This window comes from Artemia franciscana, chromosome 4 (assembly GCF_032884065.1).
Source record: "Artemia franciscana chromosome 4, ASM3288406v1, whole genome shotgun sequence".
NCBI classification, from domain to species: domain Eukaryota; kingdom Metazoa; phylum Arthropoda; class Branchiopoda; order Anostraca; family Artemiidae; genus Artemia; species Artemia franciscana.
In genome coordinates this window covers 2,209,619-2,237,442 of record NC_088866.1, presented here as the reverse complement: position 1 = coordinate 2,237,442, position 27,824 = coordinate 2,209,619, and the positions used below count along the sequence as shown (strand labels likewise).

Here is a 27,824-nt window from a genome sequence, read left to right as displayed (position 1 = left end):
GGTGATTGCAAATGCTAATCGAATTGGGAATTGCAATCTTTTAAATTGAAAAGGCAGATCCGTTGGAATCATGGGAATGCGAGGAATAAGAACAGCCTCACCCACAAAAGGCCCTGTCAAGATTGTGGCCTCTATTAGGTTTTCCATTGTTTTTTTTACGGCAATTCGAGTGCCATTGCAAAGCTTTGGTGGGTTTATATTTCTTAAAAGTATTATTGGTACGCCTATTTTTAGTTGTAGCACGTGTGGTGGAAACCCTGAAAGATCTATGGAATTTAAAAATTCAGATGGATAATTAACCGCTTCATTTGGTTCCAAAACTGTGTCGACTGACTTGTAAAGGACTGCCTGGTCTCGAATCTTGGTCAAAACAATATTGTTGATTTGGTGGACGTCTATATTTTTGGGTGCGAGAATCGCTCTTTCACTTAGCCATTTATTATTTTTATAATTTTTTAGAATATTCGGAAATACTTTTTCAATCAATTCATTTTTGGACGTCACTAAATTACAGAAATCAGCAGGTAGTTGTATACGTCCTGAAATTGAGTCTACTGGGAGCTTTCCGTTTCCCATTGCCAGCAATTGATCTGAAAATGTTTGACCAGAGTCATCGTTTTGCAATCGGACACGCATATTTGTAGTTAATTTTAATGTTTTTACGTGTGCCCATAAATTAGAATTTTTCAGGCAAGCATTCATTTCGTCTGCAGGAGTTGATCTAGGTATTATAGGTAATGTTTGCCTGAAATCTCCCGCAAGCAATATTAATGTGCTGCCAAAGGGTTTCGACTTCCCTCGCAAATCTTTCAAGCATTGATCCAGAGCCTCGAGCGATTTTTTGTGTGCCATTGTGCACTCATCCCAAATAATAAGTTTGCATTGCTGCAATACTTTACCCATCCCAGATGATTTGGAAATATTGCACGTGGGAGTTTCTGTAGAATGCAAGTTCAGAGGCAATTTCAAAGCGGAATGAGCAGTTCTTCCACCAGGCAGCAATGTTGCGGCTATTCAGGACGACGCAATTGCCAACGCTATATCATTTTTTGATCGAATTGATGCCAGAATCAGTTTTATCACAAACGTTTTACCAGTACCTCCTGGCACAGTCAACAACAGAAACATGACGTCACCTGATCCACAGACAGACAGACAACTTATTTTTATATATATAGATATATATAAAAATAAGTTGTCTGTCTGTCTGTCTGTCTGTGGATCAGGTGACGTCATGTTTCTGTGTTGACTGACGTCATGAAATTAGTTGTCGTCATTTTTGCTTTGACGGTGACGTCATTCAAGATATTTAAGACATATGTTCACGTAGAAATCTATTAATGTTTAAGTTTACAATGACTGATGAACTTACAATGGCAAAAGCCGATGAAGATGCTCAAAGAGTCTATGCCAAAAAACTTGCTGCTGATAGAGAAAGTCAGAAAAGAAAGCGTGCCGAGGAATCAAAAGAACAGCAAGGAAATGAATGCTTGCCTGAAAAATTCTAATTTATGGGCACACCTAAAAATATTAAAATTAACTACAAATATGCGTGTCCGATTGCAAAACGATGACTCTGGTCAAACATTTCAGATCAATTGCTGGCAATTGGAAACGGAAAGCTCCCAGTAGACTCAATTTCAGGACGTATACAACTACCTGCTGATTTCTGTAATTTAGTGACGTCCAAAAATGAATTGATTGAAAAAGTATTTCCGAATATTCTAATAAATTATAAAAATAATAAATGGCTAAGTGAAAGAGCGATTCTCGCACCCAAAAATATAGACGTCCACGAAATCAACAATATTGTTTCGACCAAGATTCGAGACCAGGCAGTCCTTTACAAGTCAGTCGACACAGTTTTGGAACCAAATGAAGCGGTTAATTATCCATCTGAATTTTTAAATTCCATAGATCTTTCAGAGTTTCCACCACACGTGCTACAACTAAAAATAGGCGTACCAATAATACTTTTAAGAAATATCAACCCACCAAAGCTTTGCAATGGCACGCGACTTGCCGTAAAAAAAAACAATGGAAAACCTAATAGAGGCCACAATCTTGACAGGGCCTTTTGAGGGTGAGGCTGTTCTTATTCCTCGCATTCCCATGATTCCAACGGATCTGCCTTTTCAATTTAAAAGATTGCAATTCCCAATTCGATTAGCATTTGAAATCACCATTAACAAAGCTCAAGGTCAATCATTAGAAAAATGTGGTATAGATCTTAATACTGATTGTTTTTGCCATGGACAATTGTACGTTGCATGTTCGAGGGTCGGTAAACCTGACAATCTATTTATATGCAGCGACAATTGGACAGCGAAGAATGTTGTATATTCGCAAGTTTTACGCAGTTAATTTGTATTGTATCTATCTATCTATCTATATAAAAAAGCGAAGAATGTTGTATATTCGCAAGTTTTACGCAGTTAATTTGTATTGTATCTATCTATCTATCTATCTATCTATATAAAAACGAGTTGTGTGTATGCATGTTTGTTTGTTTGTAAAAAGAGCGTTTGCATATGACGTCATTATTAGTACATACGGCTTTGTATATGCACAGACGATGGGAAAGCCAAGAATGTTGTATATTCGCAAGACTCTGGTCAAACATTTTCAGATCAATTGCTGGCAATTGGAAACAGAAAGCTCCCAGTAGACTCAATTTCAGGACGTATACAACTACCTGCTGATTTCTGTAATTTAGTGACGTCCAAAAATGAATTGATTGAAAAAGTATTTCCGAATATTCTAAAAAATTATAAAAATAATAAATGGCTAAGTGAAAGAGTGATTCTCGCACCCAAAAATATAGACGTCCACGAAATCAACAATATTGTTTTGACCAAGATTCGAGACCAGGCAGTCCTTTACAAGTCAGTCGACACAGTTTTGGAACCAAATGTAGCGGTTAATTATCCATCTGAATTTTTAAATTCCATAGATCCTTCAGGGTTTCCACCACACGTGCTACAACTAAAAATAGGCGTACCAATAATACTTTTAAGAAATATCAACCCACCAAAGCTTTGCAATGGCACGCGACTTGCCGTAAAAAAAACAATGGAAAACCTAATAGAGGCCACAATCTTGTCAGGGCCTTTTGAGGGTGAGGCTGTTCTTATTCCTCGCATTCCCATGATTCCAACGGATCTGCCTTTTCAATTTAAAAGATTGCAATTCCCAATTCGATTAGCATTTGCAATCACCATTAACAAAGCTCAAGGTCAATCATTAGAAAAATGTGGTATAGATCTTAATACTGATTGTTTTTCCCATGGACAATTGTACGTTGCATGTTCGAGGGTCGGTAAACCTGACAATCTATTTATATGCAGCGACAATTGGACAGCGAAGAATGTTGTATATTCGCAAGTTTTACGCAGTTAATTTGTATTGTATCTATCTATCTATCTATCTATATAAAAACGAGTTGTGTGTATGCATGTTTGTTTGTTTGTAAAAAGAGCGTTTGCATATGACGTCATTATTAGTACATACGGCTTTGTATATCCACAGACAATGGGAAAGCCAAGAATGTTGTATATTCGCAATTTTTACGTAGTTTGAAACACATATATAAATCTATCTATATTCACAGGTGGGACACAGGGACACAACTACAATGGCGCGTAACGACTTACGCGCGCGTGGGGGCTTGGGGGGGCGCGAAGCGCCCCACCAACTAGGTGTTGGGGTGGCGCGAAGCGCCACCCCAACAGCTAGTATATTTATATATCTATCTATCTATATATATAAAAATAAGTTGTCTGTCTGTGGATCTGTCAGGTGACGTCATGTTTCTGTGTCGACTGACGTCATATTTTCGACTGACGAAATTACAGACCGGGACATCGGGACACAAATGACGACCGGGACACCGGCACATAGGGAATATAAATGACGACCGGGACACAAGGAATGTTCGATTAGCAATCACCATCAACAAAGCACCGGGATACAAATGACGACTGGGACACAGGGAGTATAAATGACGACCAGGACATAAGTAAAAAAAATTAAAAACTAAAAAAAGGTAAAAACTACAAAAAAATAAAAAGAAAAAAAAACTAAAAATTAATAAAAAACTAAAAAAGCTAAAAAGCTAAAAAAAAACTAAAAAAGAAAATAAAATGAAAAAGAAAAAAAATGAAAAATAAAGGAGAAAAACAAAACTAAAAAAAGAAAAAAAAACTAAAAAAAGGTAAAAAACTAAAACCTAAAAAAAGACAAATTCAAAAACGAATGTATATACAGACCGGGACACAAATGACGACCGGGACACCGGGACATGACGACCGGGACACAGGGACACAACTACAACAGGGACGCCGGGGGGCTCAGGGGGATATATAAATGACGATGGCGACACAGGGAATCGTCGATTAGCAATCACCATCAACAAAGCTCAAGGGCAATCATTAGAATCTTGAGGTATAGATCTGAATACGGATTGTTTTCCGATGGACCATTATATGTTGCATGTTCAAGAGTCGTTAAACCTGACATTCTATTTATATGCACAGACAATGGGACAGCAAAGAATGTTGTACATTCGCAAGTTTTACGTAGTTAAAAACATATATATATATATATATATATATATATATATATATATATATATATATATATATATATATATATATATATATATATATATATATATATATATATATATCTATATTCACAGGTGGGACATAGGGACACAACTACAATGGCGCGTAACTAATATGGCGCGTAACGACTTACGCGCGCGGGGGGGGCTTGGGGGGTGCGCGAAGCGCCCCCACCAACTAGGTGTTGGGGTGGCGCGAAGCGCCACCCTAACAGCTAGTATATATATATATACGTATATATCTATATATATATATATATAAAAATAAGTTGTCTGTGTGTCTGTCGAGTGACGTCATGTTTGTGTGTCGACTGACGTCATGTTTGTCGACTGACGAAATTACAGACCGGGACATCGGGACACAAATGACGACCGGGACACCGGGACATCTATCTATATATATAAAAATAAGTTGTCTGTGTGTCGAGTGACGTCATGTTTGTGTGTCGACTGACGTCATGTTTGTCGACTGACGAAATTACAGACCGGGACATCGGGACACAAATGACGACCGGGACACCGGGACATAGGGAATATAAATGACGACCGGGACACTCAAAGAGAAAGCGACCGGGACACAAGGAATGTTCGATTAGCAATCACCATCAACAAAGCACCGGGACACAAATGACGACCGGGACACAGGGAATATAAATGACGACCAGGACACTCAAAGAGAAATTACAGACCGGGACACCGGAACACAAATGACGACCGGGACAAAAATGACGACCGGGACACAGGGAATAATAATTTCGACCGCGACACTCAAAGAGAAATTACAGACTGGGACACCGGGACACAAATGACGACCGGGACACAGGGAAACAACGACAACGGGGACGCCGGGGGGCACAGGGGGATATATAAATGACGACGGGGACACAGGGAATGTTCGATTAGCAATTACCATCAACAAAGCTCAAGGGCAATTATTAGAATAATGAGGTATAGATCTGAATACAGATTGTTTTTCCCATGGACAATTATATGTTGCATGTTCAAGAGTCGGTAAACCTGACAGTCTATTTATATGCACAGACAATGGGACAGCCAAGAATGTTGTATATTCGCAAGTTTTACGTAGTTAAAAATATATATATATCTATCTATATTCACAGGTGGGACACAGGGACACAACTACAATGGCGAGTAACTAATATGGCGCGTAACGACTTACGCGGGCGGGGGGAGGGGGTCTGGTGGCGCTTCGCGCCACCCCAACAGCTAGTCTATATATATAGAAATAAGTCTATATATATATATAAATGGATTTTTTATATATATAAAAAATCCAACGGCCAAATTCACGGATTGCAGAGTCAGTTATTGGTCTAGTAGTGATCCGTGATGTCTTGCATTTTCTCGCAGAACTCTTGGCTTTGAGAAACAGGGCTTAGTGATCAGACAAGCCAACTGGTCCAAGTGACGTCGGGGGATGGTATAGGTCCTCAGTGTTTGTAAAGATCAGATCAAGGGTACTGCCAGATGAGTGAGTGGGAATATTCACAATCTGATTAACAGAAAGATTGGAGGCTAGACAAGCTTTCTTTGTCTGGTTAAAATCACCAGCAATTATAAAAGCAGGACTGCTATATCGGCTTCTAAGTGTATCAACCGTTGTTTGGAGGTAGAAAACTAGGTCACACCTGTTTTGTGCGCTTTCAGGGTAATACAGGGTAATATCAGACAACTCATTCACAGATTCTGAAAGGTGATATGGGCCTGTTTTCTTTAAAGCTACGTAGGTATATTTTAATGCTTAGATTCTGGTTGAAGTTAACTAAGAGTAATGAAGATAGACTAGTAAGAGTGGCATATGAAGAGATGTTGAAATGTGGTTTAAAAACCTCGTGGCCATCCCAAATTAAATCATTACTAGAAAAAGTAGGAATGCCTTATTTATGGAATAATGGTCTTTGCTCTAGTGATGTACCAATAAATTTAGAAAGCCAGGTACGATTTATATTAGCGAGTCAGGAAATTCAGCATTGGCAAGGGCTGGTTTTAGATTCTACAACCCTACAACATTATAATCAGGCAAAACCTAGTTTTGGAGAGGAAGTTTATTTTAAATTTAATTTACCGGCTATGATTCTACGTCGTTGGATTCAGCTTAGGGCGAATTGTCTTCCAATCCAGAACAGGCAAAAAACGTTCGACAAAAATAAAATGATAGTTGGTCCTGATAGGCGGTATGCTTGTCCCCTTTGTAAAGATGATGATGAAGACTTGGATCATTTTCTCCGGAAATGCCCGGTGCTCTTGGATTTACGGGAAATTTATTTGCATGGGATTAACTTGATGCTTCCGGGTATTCTACAAAATAGTAACCCAACCACAATATTTCGAGTGGGAGTATATATAGATAAATCCTTAATAAGAAGAAAAAGTTTTATATGACTAATTTCTTTTGTAGTTAGATTAGGCACTTTTTGCGTTGAATTCAGTTTTTTGTGCGTGTTCATTCTGTTGTTAATTTCCTTGCTTGTTCGTTATTTATTTATATTTTTGTGTGTATATGGCCCATGGGTTTTTGAAATACTCCTATCTATCTATCTATCTATAGAGATAATGTTATTACGCATGAAAAACGACGAGACAAGCCCACGATTTTGCACAGTACCCATATAACCTCATGATGTCATAATATATGCTTATATGGTGCACTAGCATATCACATGAGGTCACTTGTAGAAACCAAAATTAAGGTTCTTAACGAATTTTCTTTGACTTCTGACCTATCTAGATCGTTGTGTATACGAAAATATCCCAAGATATCAGTTTTCCCAAAAAAAATATGAAGCCTTTTTCGAGAAAAAAATAAATAAATATTAATTAATGATCCCAGTAGCACATCTATAAATGAAAGCACTAACATGCCATTTACATAGCTTTTTTGATTTTCCTGGGATCCGGACTCATTTATTTAACGTAACTGAACCATTTCCATCGGGTATTAGTCGGGATCTACCGATGGAGAGACACGAATAGGTATTATTATCGTTGGATATTATTAGGGGGACAGAATCCCCCTCCAAGTGTATACATCTTTTGCGTAGGTCCATTGGTTTCAATTCATGAAATTGGGGGGGGGGGAGGATTCATTTTTCAAAATCTAGGAAGAGGGATTTTTTCATTGAAAATACCAAAGACAGGTATGTTTGATGAAAATATGACAGAGGTCCTTTTTCATAATCTTTGAAGGGAAGGAGATAAATTCCATCCCCTTCCCACTACGCCCCACCAATCGGCGCTACTGGTAGATTCAATTTTGAACAAAAAAAAATAACCTAACCAGCACCAGCTGTTGCTTGGTGCTGCTTGGAATACACTTTCAGCTGTTGCTTGGGGCTGCTTGGAATACACTTTCAGCTGTTGCTTGGGGCTGCTTGGAACACACTTTCAGCTGTTGCTTGGAGCTGCTTGGAATACACTTTCAGCTGTTGCTTGGGGCTGCTTGGAATACACTTTCAGCTGTTGCTTGGTGCTGCTTGGAATACACTTTCAGCTGTTGCTTGGTGCTGCTTGGAATACACTTTTAGCGGTTGCTTGGGGCTGCTTGGAATACACTTTCAGCCGTTGCTTGGGGCTGCTTGGAATACACTTTCAGCTGTTGCTTGGTGCTGCTTGGAATACACTTTCAGCTGTTGCTTGGTGCTGCTTGGAATACACTTTCAGCTGTTGCTTGGTGCTGCTTGGAAAACACTTTCAGCTGCTGCTTGGTGCTGCTTGGAATACACTTTCAGCTGTTGCTTGGAGCTGCTTGGAATACACTTTCAGCTGTTGCTTGGTGCTGCTTGGAATACACTTTCAGCTGTTGCTTGGTGCTGCTTGGAATACACTTTCAGCTGTTGCTTGGGGCTGCTTGGAATACACTTCAGCTGTTGCTTGGGGCTGCTTGGAATACACTTTCAGCCGTTGCTTGGGGCTGCTTGGAATACACTTTCAGCTGTTGCTTGGTGCTGCTTGGATTACACTTTCAGCTGTTGCTTGGTGCTGCTTGGAATACACTTTCAGCTGTTGCTTGGGGCTGCTTGGAATACACTTTCAGCTGTTGCTTGGAGCTGCTTGGAATACACTTTCAGCTGTTGCTTGGTGCTGCTTGGAATACACTTTCAGCTGTTGCTTGGTGCTGCTTGGAATACACTTTCAGCTGTTACTTGGGGCTGCTTGGAATACACTTTCAGCTGTTGCTTGGGGCTGCTTGGAATACACTTTCAGCTGTTGCTTGGGGCTGCTTGGAATACACTTTCAGCTGTTGCTTGGGGCTGCTTGGAATACACTTTCAGCTGTTGCTTGGAGCTGCTTGGAATACACTTTCAGCTGTTGCTTGGTGCTGCTTGGAATACACTTTCAGCTGTTGCTTGGGGCTTCTTGGAATACACTTTCAGCTGTTGCTTGGGGCTGCTTGGAATACACTTCAGCTGTTGCTTGGGGCTGCTTGGAATACACTTTCAGCCGTTGCTTGGGGCTGCTTGGAATACACTTTCAGCTGTTGCTTGGGGCTGCTTGGAATACACTTCCTGCTGTTGCTTGGGGATGCTCGGAACATATTTTCAGCTGTTGCTTGAGGCTGCTTGGAAAACACTTACAGCTGTTGCTTGCGGCTGAACTCCTTTGCTGCATTCAAACGTCTGGTGGTCGATTTTTTAAGAGTTAGCTTTAATTTATAAATGATCAGAGATTAGTTTTTATTTATAGGGTTCCGCCTCACCTGATTTCAGTGTCATGTTTAAATGAATTCGTTTCCTTCTGTTGCTTCATCTTTTTCTTTTCTTTGTGAGTAGGTGTTTGTTTGTGCGTTTTTTTGGTTAAATAACTAATAATTTAATATTTGAATGTCTTATTTCTTGAGAGTGGAGCCTTTGTGTGTGTGTGTGGGGGGGGGGGTTGTCAGTGTGTTTATTGTGTTGTTTTTGTTTGGTTGAAATGTATATTATTTTATCCTAAATCAATACTTTCTGACGACTTGATCTCTTTTATTAACTGAAATAGGACTAGAATTTTAATTTTTTATTTGAGTCAGCTCTTCTAATATAATACGACCACTGGTTCGAGATAATTACCTTTGGGGGTGAAACACTTAAATACGCAACTCGTAATCAAATTTCTAAAATTTGATTTTTTTTACTTATAGGAACTTGACGCCTCTGGTATAAGGTTCCTGGACATTCTGAATTTATTTGTGCAATTTTATCAAATATCATTCCGGTATTTCCTCCTTTTCCTTTTTTTTTGTTCTATTGTCTTTGAAAGCATAACTTCAATCTTCAGAAATTTTACATATTAGGAACTAACCTATCCTTTTATTTTGTATCTATACAAATAGTTATTGTAATTGTTTTACCATAATGCGTAGTATTTAATGCAAAACAATTGATAATCCGAGACTCGCTAATTTGTCAATAAAAAAATTGTGCTTTGAAAGGGGTCTCTAATTTCAGTCAGCAGGTGATTTATGAAAAATAACAAGGTGGCTCGGAGGGGGAAACAGATTCTCCCAAAGTCTTGATGAGTAGATAATTTTTTTACGCCAGAAAATGGTAGTATGCCAATTTAAAGGAAAAAATACAATGCCGTTTTCGAGGAAAAAATTAAAGATATATACATTTATTGGTCGTCTGATTTCTCTATTTTTCATCTTGTATAGGAAAGAAGAGGAAATTGGCTACGACGACTTAAAGAAGGTTGAACTGTCACCTGATATCATGGAGAAATTTCTGAAAGATGACATTAAATATCTTGAATCGCTTGAGCAAGAATTGCCTACATAGAAGAAGTCTACATAGAAGAGTGCCTATTTTTTTTGTTTTGATTCTTTAATGCAAGATCATTATTAAATTAAAAATTCAGCCTTCTTTAGCCCAAATACTGTTTTCTGGTTTCATGGGGGGGGGGTCCAAACTGTGTGTTCATCAGCAGCGTAAAGCGGGGTGGATTAGAAAACATCTAAGGGAGGATTAAGCTAAATTAAGTGGTAGACGACTTCAAGGTGGTTTCAAGTCATATAACGAAAATAGGTATAAAAAATCCAAATATATAATTATATTTAAGTAAATTAGTTGGTAAAGTAAACTTTTTGTCTCAGTTTCTCTCTGAAGGTGAAGTTGGCCCTGCTGAAGAATAATGTAATCTTCATATTGACATATAGATGTGAACTGGAATATGTGGGGCTACTAGCTATCAAGATTGGTAAATTTGGATGTCACTCTTCAATATATATTAAGAACTTGCCTAAAACTCCTTTCCCCTTCCTATTTTAAGTTAAGGAATAACCAGTAGTGGTGTATAGAAAATAACTAACTTTTATTTACCATATTGCAACACAGATCAGATATTAAACGTGATTTCAATAGAAGCTCAATATGAACTGATCTCGAAACACTAAATTGGAACCAAGGTAAAGTCGCCTTTTTTTTGCAGACGAGGAGGTGCTGAACCATTAGAAGACTTAGTTGTCAATACTACTACTACTACTTAGAAATAACTGCAGTACCAAGCCGTCTAAGGCCAGCACAGCTACCCACGCTCCTCCTTCATCCCAATCTACTCAAAGCCTCCCTCTTTACACCCTCCGAGGAATTTCCCATTTCTCTTAAATCTTTCTTTTTGACATCCTCTCACCCCAATCGCGGACGACCTGCTTTCCGTTTAGCCCTAGACAGTTGACCGTAAAGGACATTCTTTGGCAATCTGTCATCCTTCATTCACAGAGCGTGCCCGAGCCATCTCAACCTTTCTCTGATTATAGCCTTAGAAAGCAAGATTGAACTGCACTTTTCGTACACCCTACTGTTTGAAATACGGTCAGCCAGCCGGGTACTCAGAATAATCCGTAGGCAATTTCTTTGGAAAAAGATCTAGCAAATCTCCGACCGCTTTTCGGAGCGCCCATGTTTCAGAACCATATTTGACCACTGTCATTGTATCTTCCAATATTCTAATCTCGGCTTGCCGCAAGGTTTGTAGGTTTGTACTTAGGCTGTCAATGACCATCTGAAACTCGAATATGACAGTATCCACAAAGTAAAATCAATAGAAACGATTAAGTCAGCTTGTATTTTTGCGGTCAGATTTAGTTTGGAAAATAAACACATTTAAAGCGCGTTATTGTATACAGGGGAAAAAGGACATTTACCTGGTTACAGAATGGACGATATACTATGTTATCCAATAATAAGGATCCGGAATTTTGTATAAAGCTGTTCAGAAAAGGTTGCTTGTATTTTAGAATAATTGTCTGCAAAGAATATCTGCGAATAGCTGTGATCATAGAGACCAAAATTTGGTCTCTTACCAAGCAATCACAAATAAATTGTGAAGTCGGACTTAAAAGGAGGGACACTGGCCGTCACATGACTCCCCACAACTTTTGATGTTGGACTCTTCTGGGAGTCCAGTTGATAGGCTACACAACATTATGGACTTTGTTGTAAAGGACGACCCCCATAGGACATGTGGTGCTGGAAGCATCTGGGCCCCAGTAAGATTCGTAGAGTGGATCATGATTGGTTGCTCCCTCAAAGCTGAAGCAAGAGTTCTACATTCATCTTTCAACGAGCTGTGGTCTTTGACTGAGGATCGTCCAACGTAAAGTCAAATGTTGCTGCCCTATACAACATTAGCCGTCGGAGACGCTAAATCTAAGCACTGAGTAAGTAAGTAAACTCATATGTCTGCCTTCACTTGCCAAAGGGGGTATCTCCTAAGGATTAGACCAAACTCTGTGTCTCAATGACCAGCCTGAAGCGGGATTACTTACTAAAAATCGAAGGAATGATTAAGCCAGATTAGGTGGTAGGTGACTTAAATTTTATCGCTATTAAGGCCTTTAACACAGGTGAACTATGAACCATTCAAATATATAATCACGTTTCAACAATTAAGCCATTAAATTCTCTAATATTGCATTCCTTAGCAGAATATGGTACCTTTCAATTGTCTCCTGGGGGGATGGAAACTGCATGTCTGAATAAGCAGAGAAATGTAAGATGAGTTTCCAAAGATGCAAGGGAGGAGAGAATTTATCTTTTTTTTCTAATGGATTACAAGGCGTATAATGCAGTTAGGTATATAAAAATTAGAACACCTAAACGCGTCTAATTAAATCGCGAGTAAATCACGAATTTAAGTCCTTTCAACCAAATTTGTATTCTTAAACCAGTTTAATTGCTCCCTTGTTGTGATAGCAGCAGTTCCTTGTATATCATCCGTTCTTGCAATATTGAGTATTCTATGTTAGTTTTATTTTTATTTATTCTTTTGATTGTAGATTCTTTCCTTTTTCCAAATTGTCACGATTCGACTTCTTTCTTTTTTTGATCCCGAGAACGCCTTGATGTGATAAAGGGAAAATTTTGTTTCATTCTTCTTCTTCCATATAACATCATTGAGCATTGGGTGGTCTTCTTTCCTAAGCAAAAAGTGGCATGAAAATTTTATTTTCTGATTTGACTAGGCTTTGGGCCCAGAACTTTCTTTGGAATGTCTAGATTTCTCAGAAATTTTAAAATCATAGCTAGCGTTGACTATGTTTTTTTTTACAATTTTTTAGTCGAATGTTCTAATAAAGCCTCTTTCAATTTAGGACGGTTCTGTTGATGGCAATACTGGAATTATAGCAAAATGTTAGGCAAGTAGTTGAAAAGCTGTAAAGATCGGTTCAGAAACGGCGCCATTTCATGAGAATATAGGGGGGAGGGAAAGGACTTACTCGATTTTTTAATGAAAATACAAGAAAAATATAAGAACAACATTGAGTAAGCGTGCCCAAAACAGGGAATGGCTCGGCTTTGCTACTTTGAGAAATCGTCGACTAATTTGTCCACATCCTAGAGAGGGTGGAAGGGAAAATGCTGAAAGGGGAAAACATTATGTTAAAAAAACGTTTCAGTGTGTAGGAACTATTTATAGTAAACATATTTAAGAATTTGAGCAATTTCTTTATTTTCTGTGAAAACGGCAAAAAAGTATTTTTTTTAAATTCTGGGGGGGGGAGGTTGCACTCCACACCTCCTCCCTAATTAGCACCACTTTGTACTCTGTTAATACCGAAAATCTAAACGAAAATTCGATTTCGAGTTAAGGATGGACTTCCTCAAACTGGACACGGCAAGTCAAATGGCGAAGTCAAAATTTTTCTATCTACTATACTACCCAAGGTACGAAGTAGTATCTACAGAGATTAAGACTGATTATCCACAGCCAAAACCTAAAACAGGCTCATTAGAATTGCAAAACCTAGTTCCACATCCTGCGGGAAACGTGGTGCTTATAAATGGGAAGAAAACGGACTTTGAAAATCTTATTCTTATTAATTTTTGCAATTTTAAGCTTTCAATAGCCAGTCACACCTGCGTTCAAAAACCCTTATTAAAACCTACTACAATTAAGTATTTGTTTATTGTGCTTCAGAGCCCAATAAGCTGTAATTCGTCCATTAACAGATAAAAAATTCTTAGAATATTTATCTTTTAGTATAAGCAAACAATATTGATGATTAGTTTCAAAGGTTCTGTGGGTTTGCAAGATTTTTTTTTTAAGAGAGATTCATTTTTTTGTTCGAGCCCTCGTTCAATATAAGCACGATACTTACTTTTATTCAATAGGTTAATGAAGTCTATTGTAATTAATTCCACTAAAATCTGTTGAATGCGGGGTGTAGCTCCCAACATGTACATAGAAAAGCTGCAGATCATCATTATCATCACCACACACGGAACAAGTACAGATATCTCTGGGCTTAACCCTCTTTCTAATAAATGATCTCATCAGTTAGCAAGGAATTCTACCCAACTTTTAATTTTTGAGCCTGTTAGTCTAAGCTTACAGTAAAGTTTTAAGCTTAAACTAAAATTTGAATTTGTTCTTTTGGGTAAATCAAGAAATTAGTGCTATTAGAATTTCGGAAGTTTTTCCAACTTCGTGAAAGGATTTTATCCCTCATAGAACGGATTGCAATCTCCTTAAATCTCCGTGTTGGAGATTCTGCATCTTCGAAATTATGGAGATGCAATCTCTGTAAATCCTCTGATTTCATTTGCAGATTCGTATCAGTTAGAATACAGAGAGGTGAAAATGTAAATAATTATGGAGATGCAATCTCTGTAAATCCTCTGATTTCATTTGCAGATTCGTATCAGTTAGAATACAGAGAGGTGAAAATGTAAATAATTTTATATTTTCATTCGTTTTATTATTTTAGTTTATCTCATTTAAAGTTACATGCTGTTATATTTGTATTGTTTAAAAACTTGTCTTATTTAAAGTTTTAAAGTAGTGCTTTTGTTAAAGTTATATGTGTGTTGCTGTGGCCCGTTGGTATTTTGCAATAGATCTTATCTATAGATATAATATGTAGTTCTTGAGGTGGCAGAGGTATTTCAGTAGCTGGTGAAGGGCTTCATGGATATTTGACTCCCTTTCATGATAATACTGAACCAGGTCACCCGTTTGTGCCCTTTTTTTATGCTTTCACCAGAAACATATCTTAGGTTACTTATCATAGCAAGTTAGTCATGTAATGGTTCACAAGCCTTATACAGTTATAATATGAAGTAGTACGGGGTTCTCATGCTTGCTTAGTTTAAGTCTTTTTAACTGTAAGAGCTGGTTGGAAATTTGAAACGAGTTTTGTGACTCTGCGAGTTTTGGGAGCTTAATTTTCAACAGTCGATTTTCTGGAATTGAAATGCAGTTAGTTGTAGATCCACTGCTCCTCATGGTTATAACTCTCATAACAAACACAGAGGAAAGAGGCTTCAGTGGCGTTCCTGGCCTCTCTTGCGCTAGGAGTATATCTTGATTAGGGCCCCCCCCCCAGTATCTCAAAAATTCTCATTCATTAACAAAATTTCGTTTATTAACAAAATTTTCATTTATTTAAATCTGACTTCTTATTTTATATGGGAAAAGATATCAGAAAAATGAAAATTTAGGATTCAGTTTGCTTATACTTACTGCCAACAACGTCCTCTACTTTATTTTAATACAAAAAACAGCTTTTAAAACTACAAAATAAATGTTGGATTGAACATTGAAATTTTGCACCCCTAGAATTTCTCCAGCCGGGTAAGTACCCCCTTTGTCCTCCCAAAAATTACCGCTGTCAGGCCTGTACCAAAATATAAAATCTCAAGATTTTTTTTTCAGTTAAAATACAAAATGGATAGGATACTGAGAAATATGCTCTGTTAAAGCCGAAACAAAAGTTTCTGGAGGCTTCTTATATGAAAAGTCTCCGTGTGGTTAGCAATAAACAGTAACTGAACAATGACATGGCGTAGCGTAAATGAACGAGTCTTTCTAAATTTAAATAAATCATCAAAATTTAATAGATTATCAGTTCTTTGGATTTGTCATTTTGTATATTACTTTCCTTAAAAAAGACTGATTAGAGAACTGATAAAATATTTCTCAGGTTCATTTAATAAAATAAAACCGTGAACAAAAAATCAATATCTGATTTATCCACGCGAGTTCAAATTCGCTTCGATTCTATAGATTTCTAAAAAATGGACAGTCAAGGACAACATAGTTGGATCGTCACTGAAACTCTAGACAGAAACACTGAAACAGAAGATGTAGGCTTGACATTATAGTAGATTTAGGATTGTCATAGTAGATTTATGAGTCTACTGCTCAGCAAGGGCCTCCCCCAAACCACTCAGCGCGTCCCCAGGTGGTGATAGGGGAACGCTCTACAAATATGTACGGTAACTCCATAGGAGGCACGGACCAGGGGGTTCGTCCCTGGGTGTCCATAGTAGAAACTGGGGCACTCGCCCAGGGGCCGTAAATACAGGCGGAGGAGGAAGAAGGTCCTCAAATGTACATTTAGCAGGGCCCACCTGTGTGTGCACACGTCCCGTGAGTTACAAATATTTCCCAATAATGGGTTAAATTGCATCGTGATGCAGAACACCGTCTTGGAAAAATCTTCTATAGTAGGACAACTCCAGCAGGATGTGAGATCCAGACCTATGGACAACGGCCTCTGCAAAGGGCAGCCTCGTCCCTGTTGGGGTACCAGCAGGACTGAGTCAAATCTATTCACACTTGAGGAGTGGTGCCCTTGAGGAAATTATAGCCTAGTAAACAACACAACGGTCGCACGGGATTCTGAATATTACATAATTCTTCTGGACTTTGTGTATTTTGGCGGGCCTTTTCGCGCTGAACAACCTCTTCCTAGCTGGTTTATTCACTAAGGTTGCCTCCTCTTTGTAGAATGATACTTGTAGGCATGAATATAAAATGAGTCGGAGGCAATAGGCTTGAGGTTATGTGTGCAGGATTTCGATTCTTGTTAATAGAAGAGCATCACAAAGTGCTGAAAACTGTGTTGTGAGTACGATGAGCCTAGGATTGCACAAAGACTTCATTCATACTGGACGTCACAGGGACTTTTTGCTGTCTTGTTCTAAGCGCTTCGGTATAAACTCGGGAAGATGTATTGGTCCCTGTCCTGCAATGGTATCCGGGACCATTGCTTTTCCTGAGGCCAAAATAATTTCAATGGTATAAAGAATATGGAAATTGCAACTTGGAATGTTATGACATTAAAAAGTAACTATCGTGTCGACACTTTGACTGATGAACGATTCGAACTGGACTTGTTAGGAGTTTCAGAAACCCATATTCCAGGGATAGGAGGCATGAAATTAGGTAATATGGAATTTGTTTATTCATGGGAGGAAAGATGGGGTACAGAGACAGGGAGTAGCACTCATGATGAACAAGGAAGCTGCCAAGTCTTGTTTAGGATGGTAAGGTATTAATAATACACTACTAATTGATCATTTTATGACTAAAAAGTGCAGGGTATCAGTTATAGTAGTATATCTGTCTGACGGAGATAATAGTGACTCACATGACTTTTGCTTACAGTTACAGGAACAAATACATAGGGTTCCAGGTAGAAGTATGGTATTTTTATTAGGAAATTTTAACGCCCAGATCTGTAGAAATAGGGATAGATGGTATCCTAACCAAGGTAAATTTTGCGTAGGAAGAGAAAACAGTAATGGCTACAGAATACTTCGATTTTGTAAGTATAACAATCTAGTTTGGGTATAACAAATACTGTATAGGTATAGCCAATACAGTAATTGGTCATAAAATGACCCGTAAGTTAACTTTGTATTCACGTGATTCTAAGACAGCTAACCTTGTTGACTATGTTATTGTATACCGAAGGCTGGCAGGATCAATCCAAGATACTAGGGTGTGTAGGAGTACTGTTATTTATGTTAAAAGGAAAGATCGCTATCTAGTAGTGTCTAACGTTAATTTAAAGCTGAAATTTTGGAAGTGTTACTATCTCTTGGGAAGCTGTTACGGTGATAGACTCCAGGATGACATTTTGAGATTAAATTTCCGGGAACAGTTGAATGCTAAACTGGAGAATTTAAAATTTGACAATGTAGAATATGGATGGAATAATTACGCAAAAATGATGTGTGAAATTAATACTGGTGTTTTAGGGAAGACACTTAGGAACGGAGCTAGGAATACTAGTGAAATAGGTTTTGTGTTTAATAGAGAAGAGAAAGAGCTTCTACAAGAATTATCCTGGTGATAGATCATATTTAAACAAGAGGAATATAAAGAAAGTGGAGAAAGTATTAAAATTTGAACTAAGGAGGTGTGAATAAGAGATCTTGGATATAATTGCAGAGGATCCGGAAGATGCAGCTATACGGCACAGTAGTAAAATATTGTACATGCATGTTAATAAATTGAAAGAGAATAGTCAATCTGGGCTTGTTCCAGTTATAGATAGGAACAGGGCCACAATTAGTAATAAAGAAAGAGCTAAAGAGAGGTGGGCAGAACGTTTTCAGAATGTGCTAAACCGTCATAGAATTGCAGGAAAAGATATAGAGGAAAATGAAAAGTTTGTTATACCTTGGATGTGAAGGAAGTTTTTTTTGTGAGGAAGAATCAGCGACAGCACTGAAAGGATTAAAAAAGTAAGGCTCCAGGTGCCGACATTGTGGTAAATGAATTTATTAAATATCGTGGGTCTGAGGTTTAAAACACGTTGCTGAAGACTATAAATATGATTCTTTTAAAAGGGGAAGTACCTAGCGATTTTAGGAAACCCCTAATTAAACCACTGTATAGGAAAGATGATAAGAATGAGTGTGGTAAGTATTGAGGTATTAGCCTGGTCTGTGTAGGAAGCGAATTATTTGGTACTATGATACTTCTTAGACAGAGAGATACGAAAGTTTTAAGAGAAGACCAGTGCAGTTTTAAGAACAGTAGAGGATGCGTCAGAGGTTTTCTGAGTTCCGAGTGTTAGAATAGGTTTGAAAATTAATGTTAAGAAGACAAAGTCGCGATGGCTCGGAATAAGTGAAAATGAAAGGGTGATGCTGTATAACGAAGAGATTGATCAAGTGGACAGCATCACTTACCAAGATAGAATTCAACAGTTCATGGTAACTAACTGTAAGTAAGGAGCGAGCCGGTAATTACGTATATGAAGGGGGTTGCCCCCTCCTCAACAACTCGCTCTCTACGCTGGTTTGAATGTTGTCTCAATTCTTTAAGAATGACTCCTGAAATACAACAGTCGTTTAATTATAACAATTAGAAGCTTTTTTAAAAGTACTAAAAAGCTTTAGTGTAAAGAGCGAGGTGTTGACGAGGAAGCAACCCCCTTCATATACGTAATAATTTCTATCCGTTTTAATGTTTCTCCTTACTTTCAGACGAAAAAACTGTTTTTTTATTTAATTATTAGAAAAGACGGTGGAAGGAGTGAAGATGATAAAAGTAGAACAGCCAAGGCTCAGGTTGTTTTCATAGTTGAAAAAAGTTTGGAAGAATGAGAACACAAGTCTGCAAACCAGGATTAGAATATTGGAAGCTACAGTGATAACAGTAGTGTAAGAAGATTCCGAGGCATGGGCGCTCAGAAAAACGGACGAAGATTTGCTCGATGTTTTCCAGAAAAATTACCCACGGATTGTTTAGGGTACCCAGCCGACTGACCGTATTTCAAGAAGTAGGTACAAAAGGTATGGTTTAATTCTGCTTTTTAAGGCTATAATGAGATAAAGGTTGAGATGGCTAGGGCAAGTTCTGAGGATGACAATTTGCTAAAATTGTCTTTTTTGGCCAAAACAAAAACTGTCTTTTTTGTTTTTTGACAAACAAAATTGTCTTTTTTGGCCAACCACCTAGGGCTAAACAGAAAGCAAGTCGCCCGTGCTTGGGATAGGAGAATGTCGTAAGGAAATATTCAAGGGAAATGGGAACTTCATGGGAGAGTGAGCGTACGTAGCTGTGTTGGCCTCAGGCGGCTTGGTGCTGCGGTGAGTTGTTAGTAGTAGTATTTGGTCATTGTGCTTCAGAGCTCAATATGCTTCAATTCGTCGTTACAGATTTAAAATTCTTGGAATATTTATATATTTTTATAAACTAACAATAATTCTCTGTTGATTTTTAAGATTCTATGGGTTTGCTAGTTTTTTTTGTTCTTTTTATATATACATACATTAAATTCCTTTTGATGTTCAATAGATGTTCACAATAATAACGCTTATTCAATGAGCCATTCCATTAACCATAATTAATTACAATGATTAATCATAATTAATTAATACTCTGTCGTACTGTAAATCTTGGTGAATCTCCAATTTCACAATCAAATATAATTAGCAGGTTTCATAAACTTCTTGGCTTCACCGATAACTCTGAATCTTGTTTCAGGATTCTGGTTTATCTGGAGAAACCACCTCTCTTATTTACAGGGGCGAAAATGGATGCAGTAGTTTTCGCCTGATTCAAAAATACATTAGAAATACGAAACATTGCACCTAAGCTCATCAGAAAACGGAGTTATAAAAGATGGAAAGACAACTGACATGGGATTAGCTAGCAACAAAACTCTGTATCTTCATCTATTCCTTATTCTCCAAATAGGAAAATTTTCGAAAAGTATATACTTTCCCCCATTGCAAAATGAAAAAGAAATACTATTTCGGGATTTAATCGAAAACTTAAAAATTAAGATAATTGGTTTTGTCAGACACCTTGTATATGTTTTAAATTTATATTACTATCTAGGGCATATCCAGGATTTATTCGAGGGGGAGGGGTGTTTATATGCATTTTTATTAGGTTCTTTCTCATGTGGGAAACTTAAAGACCATTGCATGTCTGGAGCAAGGAGACCTCTTAGGTCTCCCCAAGAGACGGGGGGGGCTTACAAAACCTTTAGAAACGCATCAAAAGCTGGTTTATATGTATTTTCGTTAAGTTCTTTCTCATGGGGGAAATTTAAAGAGCATTTCTTTTCTGGAGCAAGGAGACCCCTTATCTAACCCACTAAATTATGCCACCCAAAAAGAAAATGTTTTCGCATATATTGGGTGAGAATAGGGTTTTGCGCGCCCCCACCCTACCCTTAGAAAAACATTTCCTCAAATTAACTATCTTCTAATATGCCTATGGTTTCATTCATTTTTTTAAGATTCTTCTTCTTTTTTTGTTCTGACACTTGAAGATGCCGGGATATTAAAACACTGAAATGAGCAAAAATAAAATCAAATATCAAGCATCAACCCACTCAAAAACGTGAATGAATAAATAAAGCTTAGAAAAAAAAATAACGACACAAATCTTAAAATAACAAATATTACCATGGATGAACAGATCAAACTTAAAATAGGTAAATATTAAAAATGAACTAGGTTTAAATTAGCTGAAAAATATTAAATATTACTGCAAAATTTGGTCTGGGTTGCTGACAAGTTTCGAGAATGGGGATTAGACAAAGAAGGAAATATTACAATGTGAAAAATTCTGACCTTGAAGACCATTCATTTTACTGCAAAATTCCGTTGAAAAATAAGTGTTCTACTCTGCTGATATTTGTGCTGAGACAGTCTGTATTCGTATTCGGTTTACTTTTGGTGAGAAATAGACGCTGCCCCGCCTCGCCCGGTATCCATAATTATACCAAGAGAAGCCTTCCATGAGGCACGGTCATGTGCAACGGTTTTGCATTCGCTCTCTGTTCCGGAGCCGACCGAAGAGGTCGAAGCCTCGAAGCAATTCTACCTGGTTTTTGCTTGACCACCAGTCTTTCCTCTGGCTTCCAGAGAAACAATTCCAATTTTGAACAGTTGTCCTTCAATAGCGGACTTCGAGATACATAGGTGGCCTTCATGCCTTTGACAATGGCCCAACCACACGGGCCTTAGTCTCCAGCGTTGCCAATGCGGTACAATCGTCCCATTTTCGGTACAACTTAAGAGACCTAGTACAATATAGAATAGAATAGGTTTTATTTGCACAATCTCTCGTAGTCATAAAACTAAATGGCGCTTGTGCTTACAAAAAAGAAAAAAGGATTAAATCAAACGACAAAAAAAAAAATCAGAAGACAAATAGTTAAAAATCAACAATTGTTATACTTTGATACAAAGAAAGGGATGAATGAGTTGGAAAAACGATTTGTGCGTGAAGGAGGTGCTGCTAATCTGTCAAATTTCTTCAACCTAGTACTTCGATGTTTCACTAAAACTGGTGGTAGTATCGATCTGTATTTATCACTTCTGAGAAGATATTGGCCAAATTCAAGGATCAAACTGAGACGACGCTCTTGAAGAAAGGGAATTTGTAAAGTGGATAATGCTAACTTATATTCGGTAAAAGCATCGCACAATATTACTTTGACTGCTCTTTTTTGTATTGACTCAAGCTGGTCACTTAGGTAAATAGTGTTATTGACTTGTGGGCCCCATACGGGACATGCATACTCTAAAATTGGTCGAATGTAAGTAAGATAGGCTATCCTTAGTTGTGTCACTGAAAAACCAAATCGACGCATTAGTATAAGTAGTCCAGGACTTTTAGGGTTTGACCCGGACAAAATTGCAATATAAACGAAAATGGTACCAAAATGATCAGAAAAAAATTCTGTACAACATACTAAAAGTCCCCATAAATCCGAGTGGGGTGAGTACCCAAAAAACAGGGGAAAAGGGGGAAATGCGGGGGAAAATGGGAAAAATGCCGAACATGCCCAGAAAATAGTTTAAAGTGAGTTTTCTGGGGTTTTCACATACGCTGATTAAGAAATTGACATCTAAAATTCACTATAGAAAAAGAGTACTACGGATAACGGGGGAACAGGGGAAAGAGGGGAGAAAAGAGAAGAATACAGGGTAGGGGTAGAAAGCGGTTTGAAAGATATTCTCTGGGGTATTCCTATCTGGTGATTACGAAATTGAGAAATAAAATGATATAAAAAAATCGATTAACATAAAACGGGGAAATGGGGGGGGGGGGAAGGGGAAAAGGGAAATATACAGGGTAGGGATAGAAAGCATGTGGAAATGTGTTTTCTGGGGTTTTTCTATCTGCTGATCACGAAACTGACCCCTAAAATGAAGGAAAGAAAACGAGAACCATGAAAACCGAACAAAACTGGAGGAAACAACGGAAAAGGGGAAGGGAGGCCTGACTCCTGAGCCAGCTGCTAATGGCTAATAAGTAGGCCTATGGACAAAATAACTCGCTTAAGTATCAAACTTGTACTTTCTTGAATCATAGACATTTCTTACAACCATTTGAATTACTAAACATAAAGAAAACAGCCGCTTGGCAGTTATATATAAAATGGCTATTATATGTAAAATTTGCACTTTCGAAGGCAGTATAGTTGACTTGAAAAACACAGCATTGATATCACTAGTCGAGCTCCTCGTCTTCGACAATCTCGTTGTCCCTGTTCAAACAGTTGATACCCTGACATTCTCTGCACGCGAACGTACACGCTAATCCATTTTTCTTGCAGCTGCATCGCGAGTTCTCGCAGCCTGTCTTACAGTTGCATCTCACGACACTCAAAAGAGTCTGAGGTGCGGGCAACAAATGGGTCATCACAGGTGAGTATTTATGGTCTCTGAGGACCCAACCCCAGTCAGCCGGGTCGAGGTCAGCTGGTTCCCCTTTCCAACAGGATACCTGGAGGCGCACTCGCTGGGAGTGGAATGAAGCTGCAGCTTCGGTTGGCGGAAGCCTTTCAGGCTTAACAAACGCCGTAGTATTAGACGAAGAAACTTTTTCCAAGAAAATTCGATGTCGCAGCTTAGTGAGATCTTCGTTTGGTCGTGCTTTATACAAGCTGAGGAGAAGATATTCACCCGCTTTCACAATTTCATCTTTGGACGATGATTCATCCAGAAACACTTTGCATTTTTTTCTGAACACTTCGCTCTTCTTCAAAAGAGGTAGCACAGCTTGCTTTCCAAGTCCGAAAACTCGTGAGGTCGTGTCACATCCCAAGAGTGCGTGCCCTACCAGAAGCAGCCTGGATACTTCTCCCATTTTTTTGCACTTCGTTGAAACTCTGTTTGCTTCGCTGAAACACTTCGTTGAAAGCAGAAAACTCTGAAACAATAGTTCTTGGCAACGACACTGACCTTCTGATTCTACTCTTGTATCACCTCCCGCCTAATGCAAAAACACTTTACTTCGAATCGTCAACGAACGCAAAAGAAGCGATAACACGGTTCTGGTGCCTCAGGTGTTTCTGGATGAATCATCGTCCAAAGATGAAATTGTGAAAGCGGGTGAATATCTTCTCCTCAGCTTGTATAAAGCACGACCAAACGAAGATCTCACTAAGCTGCGACATCGAATTTTCTTGGAAAAAGTTTCTTCGTCTAATACTACGGCGTTTGTTAAGCCTGAAAGGCTTCCGCCAACCGAAGCTGCAGCTTCATTCCACTCCCAGCGAGTGCGCCTCCAGGTATCCTGTTGGAAAGGGGAACCAGCTGACCTCGACCCGGCTGACTGGGGTTGGGTCCTCAGAGACCATAAATACTCACCTGTGATGACCCATTTGTTGCCCGCACCTCAGACTCTTTTGAGTGTCGTGAGATGCAACTGTAAGACAGGCTGCGAGAACTCGCGATGCAGCTGCAAGAAAAATGGATTAGCGTGTACGTTCGCGTGTGGAGAAAGTCAGGGTATCAACTGTTTGAACAGGGACAACGAGATTGTCGAAGACGAGGAGCTCGACTAGTGATATCAATGCTGTGTTTTTCAAGTCAACTATACTGCCTTCGAAAGTGCAAATTTTACATATAATAGCCATTTTATATATAACTGCCAAGCGGCTGTTTTCTTTATGTTTAGTAATTCAAATGGTTGTAAGAAATGTCTATGATTCAAGAAAGTACAAGTTTGATACTTAAGCGAGTTATTTTGTCCATAGGCCTACTTATTAGCCATTAGCAGCTGGCTCAGGAGTCAGGCCTCCCTTCCCCTTTTCCGTTGTTTCCTCCAGTTTTGTTCGGTTTTAATGGTTCTCGTTTTCTTTCCTTCATTTTAGGGGTCAGTTTCGTGATCAGCAGATAGAAAAACCCCAGAAAACACATTTCCACATACTTTCTACCCCTACCCTGTATATTTCCCTTCCCCCCCCCCCATTTCCCCGTTTTATGTTAATCGATTTTTTTATATCATTTTATTTCTCAATTTCGTAATCACCAGATAGGAATACCCCAGGAAATATCTTTCAAACCGCTTTCTACCCCTACCCTGTATTCTTCTCTTTTCTCCCCTCTTTCCCCTGTTCCCCGTTTTTCGTAGTACTCTTTTTCTATACTGAATTTTAGATGTCAATTTCGTAATCAGCGTATGTGAAAACCCCAGAAAACTCACTTTAAACTATTTTCTGGGCATGTTCGGCATTTTTACCATTTTCCCCCGCATTTCCCCCTTTTCCCCTGTTTTTCGGGTACTCGCCCCACTCGGATTTATGGGGACTTTTAGTATGTTGTACAGAATTTTTTTCTGATCATTTTGGTACCATTTTCGTTTATATTGCAATTTTGTCCGGGTTCGACCCTTTTTTGAGCTAAAAGTCCTGGACTAAAGTGTCCGCATCGCACTATTTGCCTTTTTGATAATTGTATCGACATGGAGGCTGAAAGAACAGTCGATGCTAAACTTGACACCAAGCACTACTGCCGAAGATTCACTAGGATAAGGAGGAGGAGGGCACACAAAGTCTCTCTTCAGGGGATTAAAGCGAAGGATTTTAGTCTTTCCTTCGTTGATTTGGAGGCTGTTCGCAGTACATTCATCTTTGAAGTTGTTGATTATTTCGTTACAGAATTGGGGGACAGCCTCAGACTTCTCAACAATGTACTTCAGTAGGACTGACAAGTCGTCTACATACTTAAATCTTTCTTCATAGCCGGAAAGGATGAAATTTATCACTGCCAAAAACAGTAGACTAGCGAGCTTAGTACCTTGTGGGGCTCCGCATGTAAGCTCGACCCATTCGGAGTCGGTATCTCCTGGGAAAAGACTGTAAACGCACTGATAGCGGGCCTGTAAAAAATTGATCACTAAAAGGAGAATATGTTTTTGCGCACCCATGGTGCGTAGATTTGTGATAGCAACGGAATGGCGAATAAGATCAAAAGCCTTTCGGTAGTCTACGAGGAGAAGGTCGACTATAGCACTTCCTCGGTCGAGCCACTCGACAATGAGATGGTACATCCGTACTAAATAAACAGTTGTGCTGCTGCCTCTTAAGCATCCATACTGATACGGGTCTAGATGTGCAGAGACCTGTGACATAAGTTTGCGGTAAATAAACGTTTCTGCAACTTTAGAAAGGTTCGGAGTTATTGATATAGGCCGGAGTTGATCACAAGATTTTGGACACCTTACTTTTGGAATAACGCGGACATATGCTCTTTTCCAAGCACTAGGGAATACTTGCTGAAGGAAACATTGGTTGATTATAGAAGAGAGTGGCTTAGCAAGAAAAATGGCGAATTCACGTAACAGCTTTACTGGAAGCTCACCTGGGTAGGACGCACAGTTCGCTTTCAGTCTTAGGAGTTCCTTATAAACAGTGAATTCAGAGACCTCACATACGTCCTCAATCTCTGCACCAGCAATGATAGTATCAATTTCTGATTTGGTGATTGATGGAAATGAGGTACAAATGTCAGCAAAAAAAGAATTGACTTCATTAGCTGAGGTTAAGGTACCGTCCTCTTTGAGGAGCCTTAGATCTCTGAGTGTTGTCTTACCGGTAAGTCTTTTTACTGAGGAATGCCATTTGTGGGGGTCTATTGTGAGTAAGGGAGTAATTTTATCCCTCACATACTGCCTCTTGGCACGCTTGTTCAGTTTAACAATATGATTACGCAACTTGACTGAAGCTACGGTATCACCAGCGATATGAAGGCGACAACGGGTTTTTATTAAATTCTTTAGATCATTGGTTATCCACGGTTTATCAGTGTCACTCACAGTAATGACTTTTACGGGAAAACAAGTCTGAAATTGCTCCTGAAGCAGAGTATTCAGCTTTTTGACTTTAATATTAATATCCTGTTCAGAGCAAATGTCCTCAAACTGATAATTACCGATCCAGCGACCAAATGTAGATATCGAGTCCGCAGTAAGTGGTCGCACCGTATATTTGACTCTTTTTGGCTTCGGAATTGCCGAACTGGCTTCCCAGAAGATGATAAAGTGATCAGAATTCAGAAGGGGTCCTAGGGATCTCGGTGCGTAATAAAAGTCTGTCAAGTTTGTAAAAATCAAGTCAAGTATGCTGCCACTTTGATGGGTAGGTATTGTAACGGCTTGTCGCAAATCTAAAATATTTGAAACCCATTGCCTATTAGTTTGATTGAAGTCTCCGGCAATAACAAAGCCAGGAGAGACATGCTTGCGGCGCATTTTGTCTACGAAAAACTGAATGTGTTCAATCAAGTCTTTCCTGTTTTTAGCACTTTCAGGATAATATACCGAAGCAACAATTAAACATGAAAATCTTTTTGATAAACGTGCAGAATTGCATTCGGTCCATAATATTTCATGGTCGGAGTCAAAAGGCTCACTTAACACATATAAAAAGGTAAACTATGGTAGGATGTTTTGCTAGCCGGACGGCGCAAGTGACATATACATTTAGAAATTATTTGGTACAATGAAATTTTACAATATATTTTGGTTTTACTTTCACCTTTCTGACTCGAATTTCTGTTCAAGTTTTACTTTATGGATTTTTTTTTACGGGAAATTTTTAACCTGCTGTTCGGCTGGTCGGAAAACTAGTATAAGTATTTTCAAAGTGTTGGCAACACTGATCATCTCTACAAGCTTCGAGACTGGGCACGGCTGTTTACAGCGGTGAGGG

At 38.7% G+C, this 27,824-nt stretch overlaps 1 protein-coding gene across 1 annotated transcript in view; it reads left to right on the top strand.

Moving 5' to 3' along the window:
- The window catches only part of LOC136025851 (protein HGH1 homolog), a 62,154-nt gene extending 51,658 nt beyond the window's left edge, over positions 1-10,496 (top strand). The window contains exon 6 of the mRNA XM_065701875.1: positions 10,278-10,496. Within this exon, the coding sequence (XP_065557947.1) occupies positions 10,278-10,401 (124 nt within the window). The 3' untranslated portion in view covers positions 10,402-10,496. The remainder of the gene's footprint in view (positions 1-10,277) is intronic.
- The last annotated feature ends 17,328 nt before the right edge of the window (positions 10,497-27,824 follow it).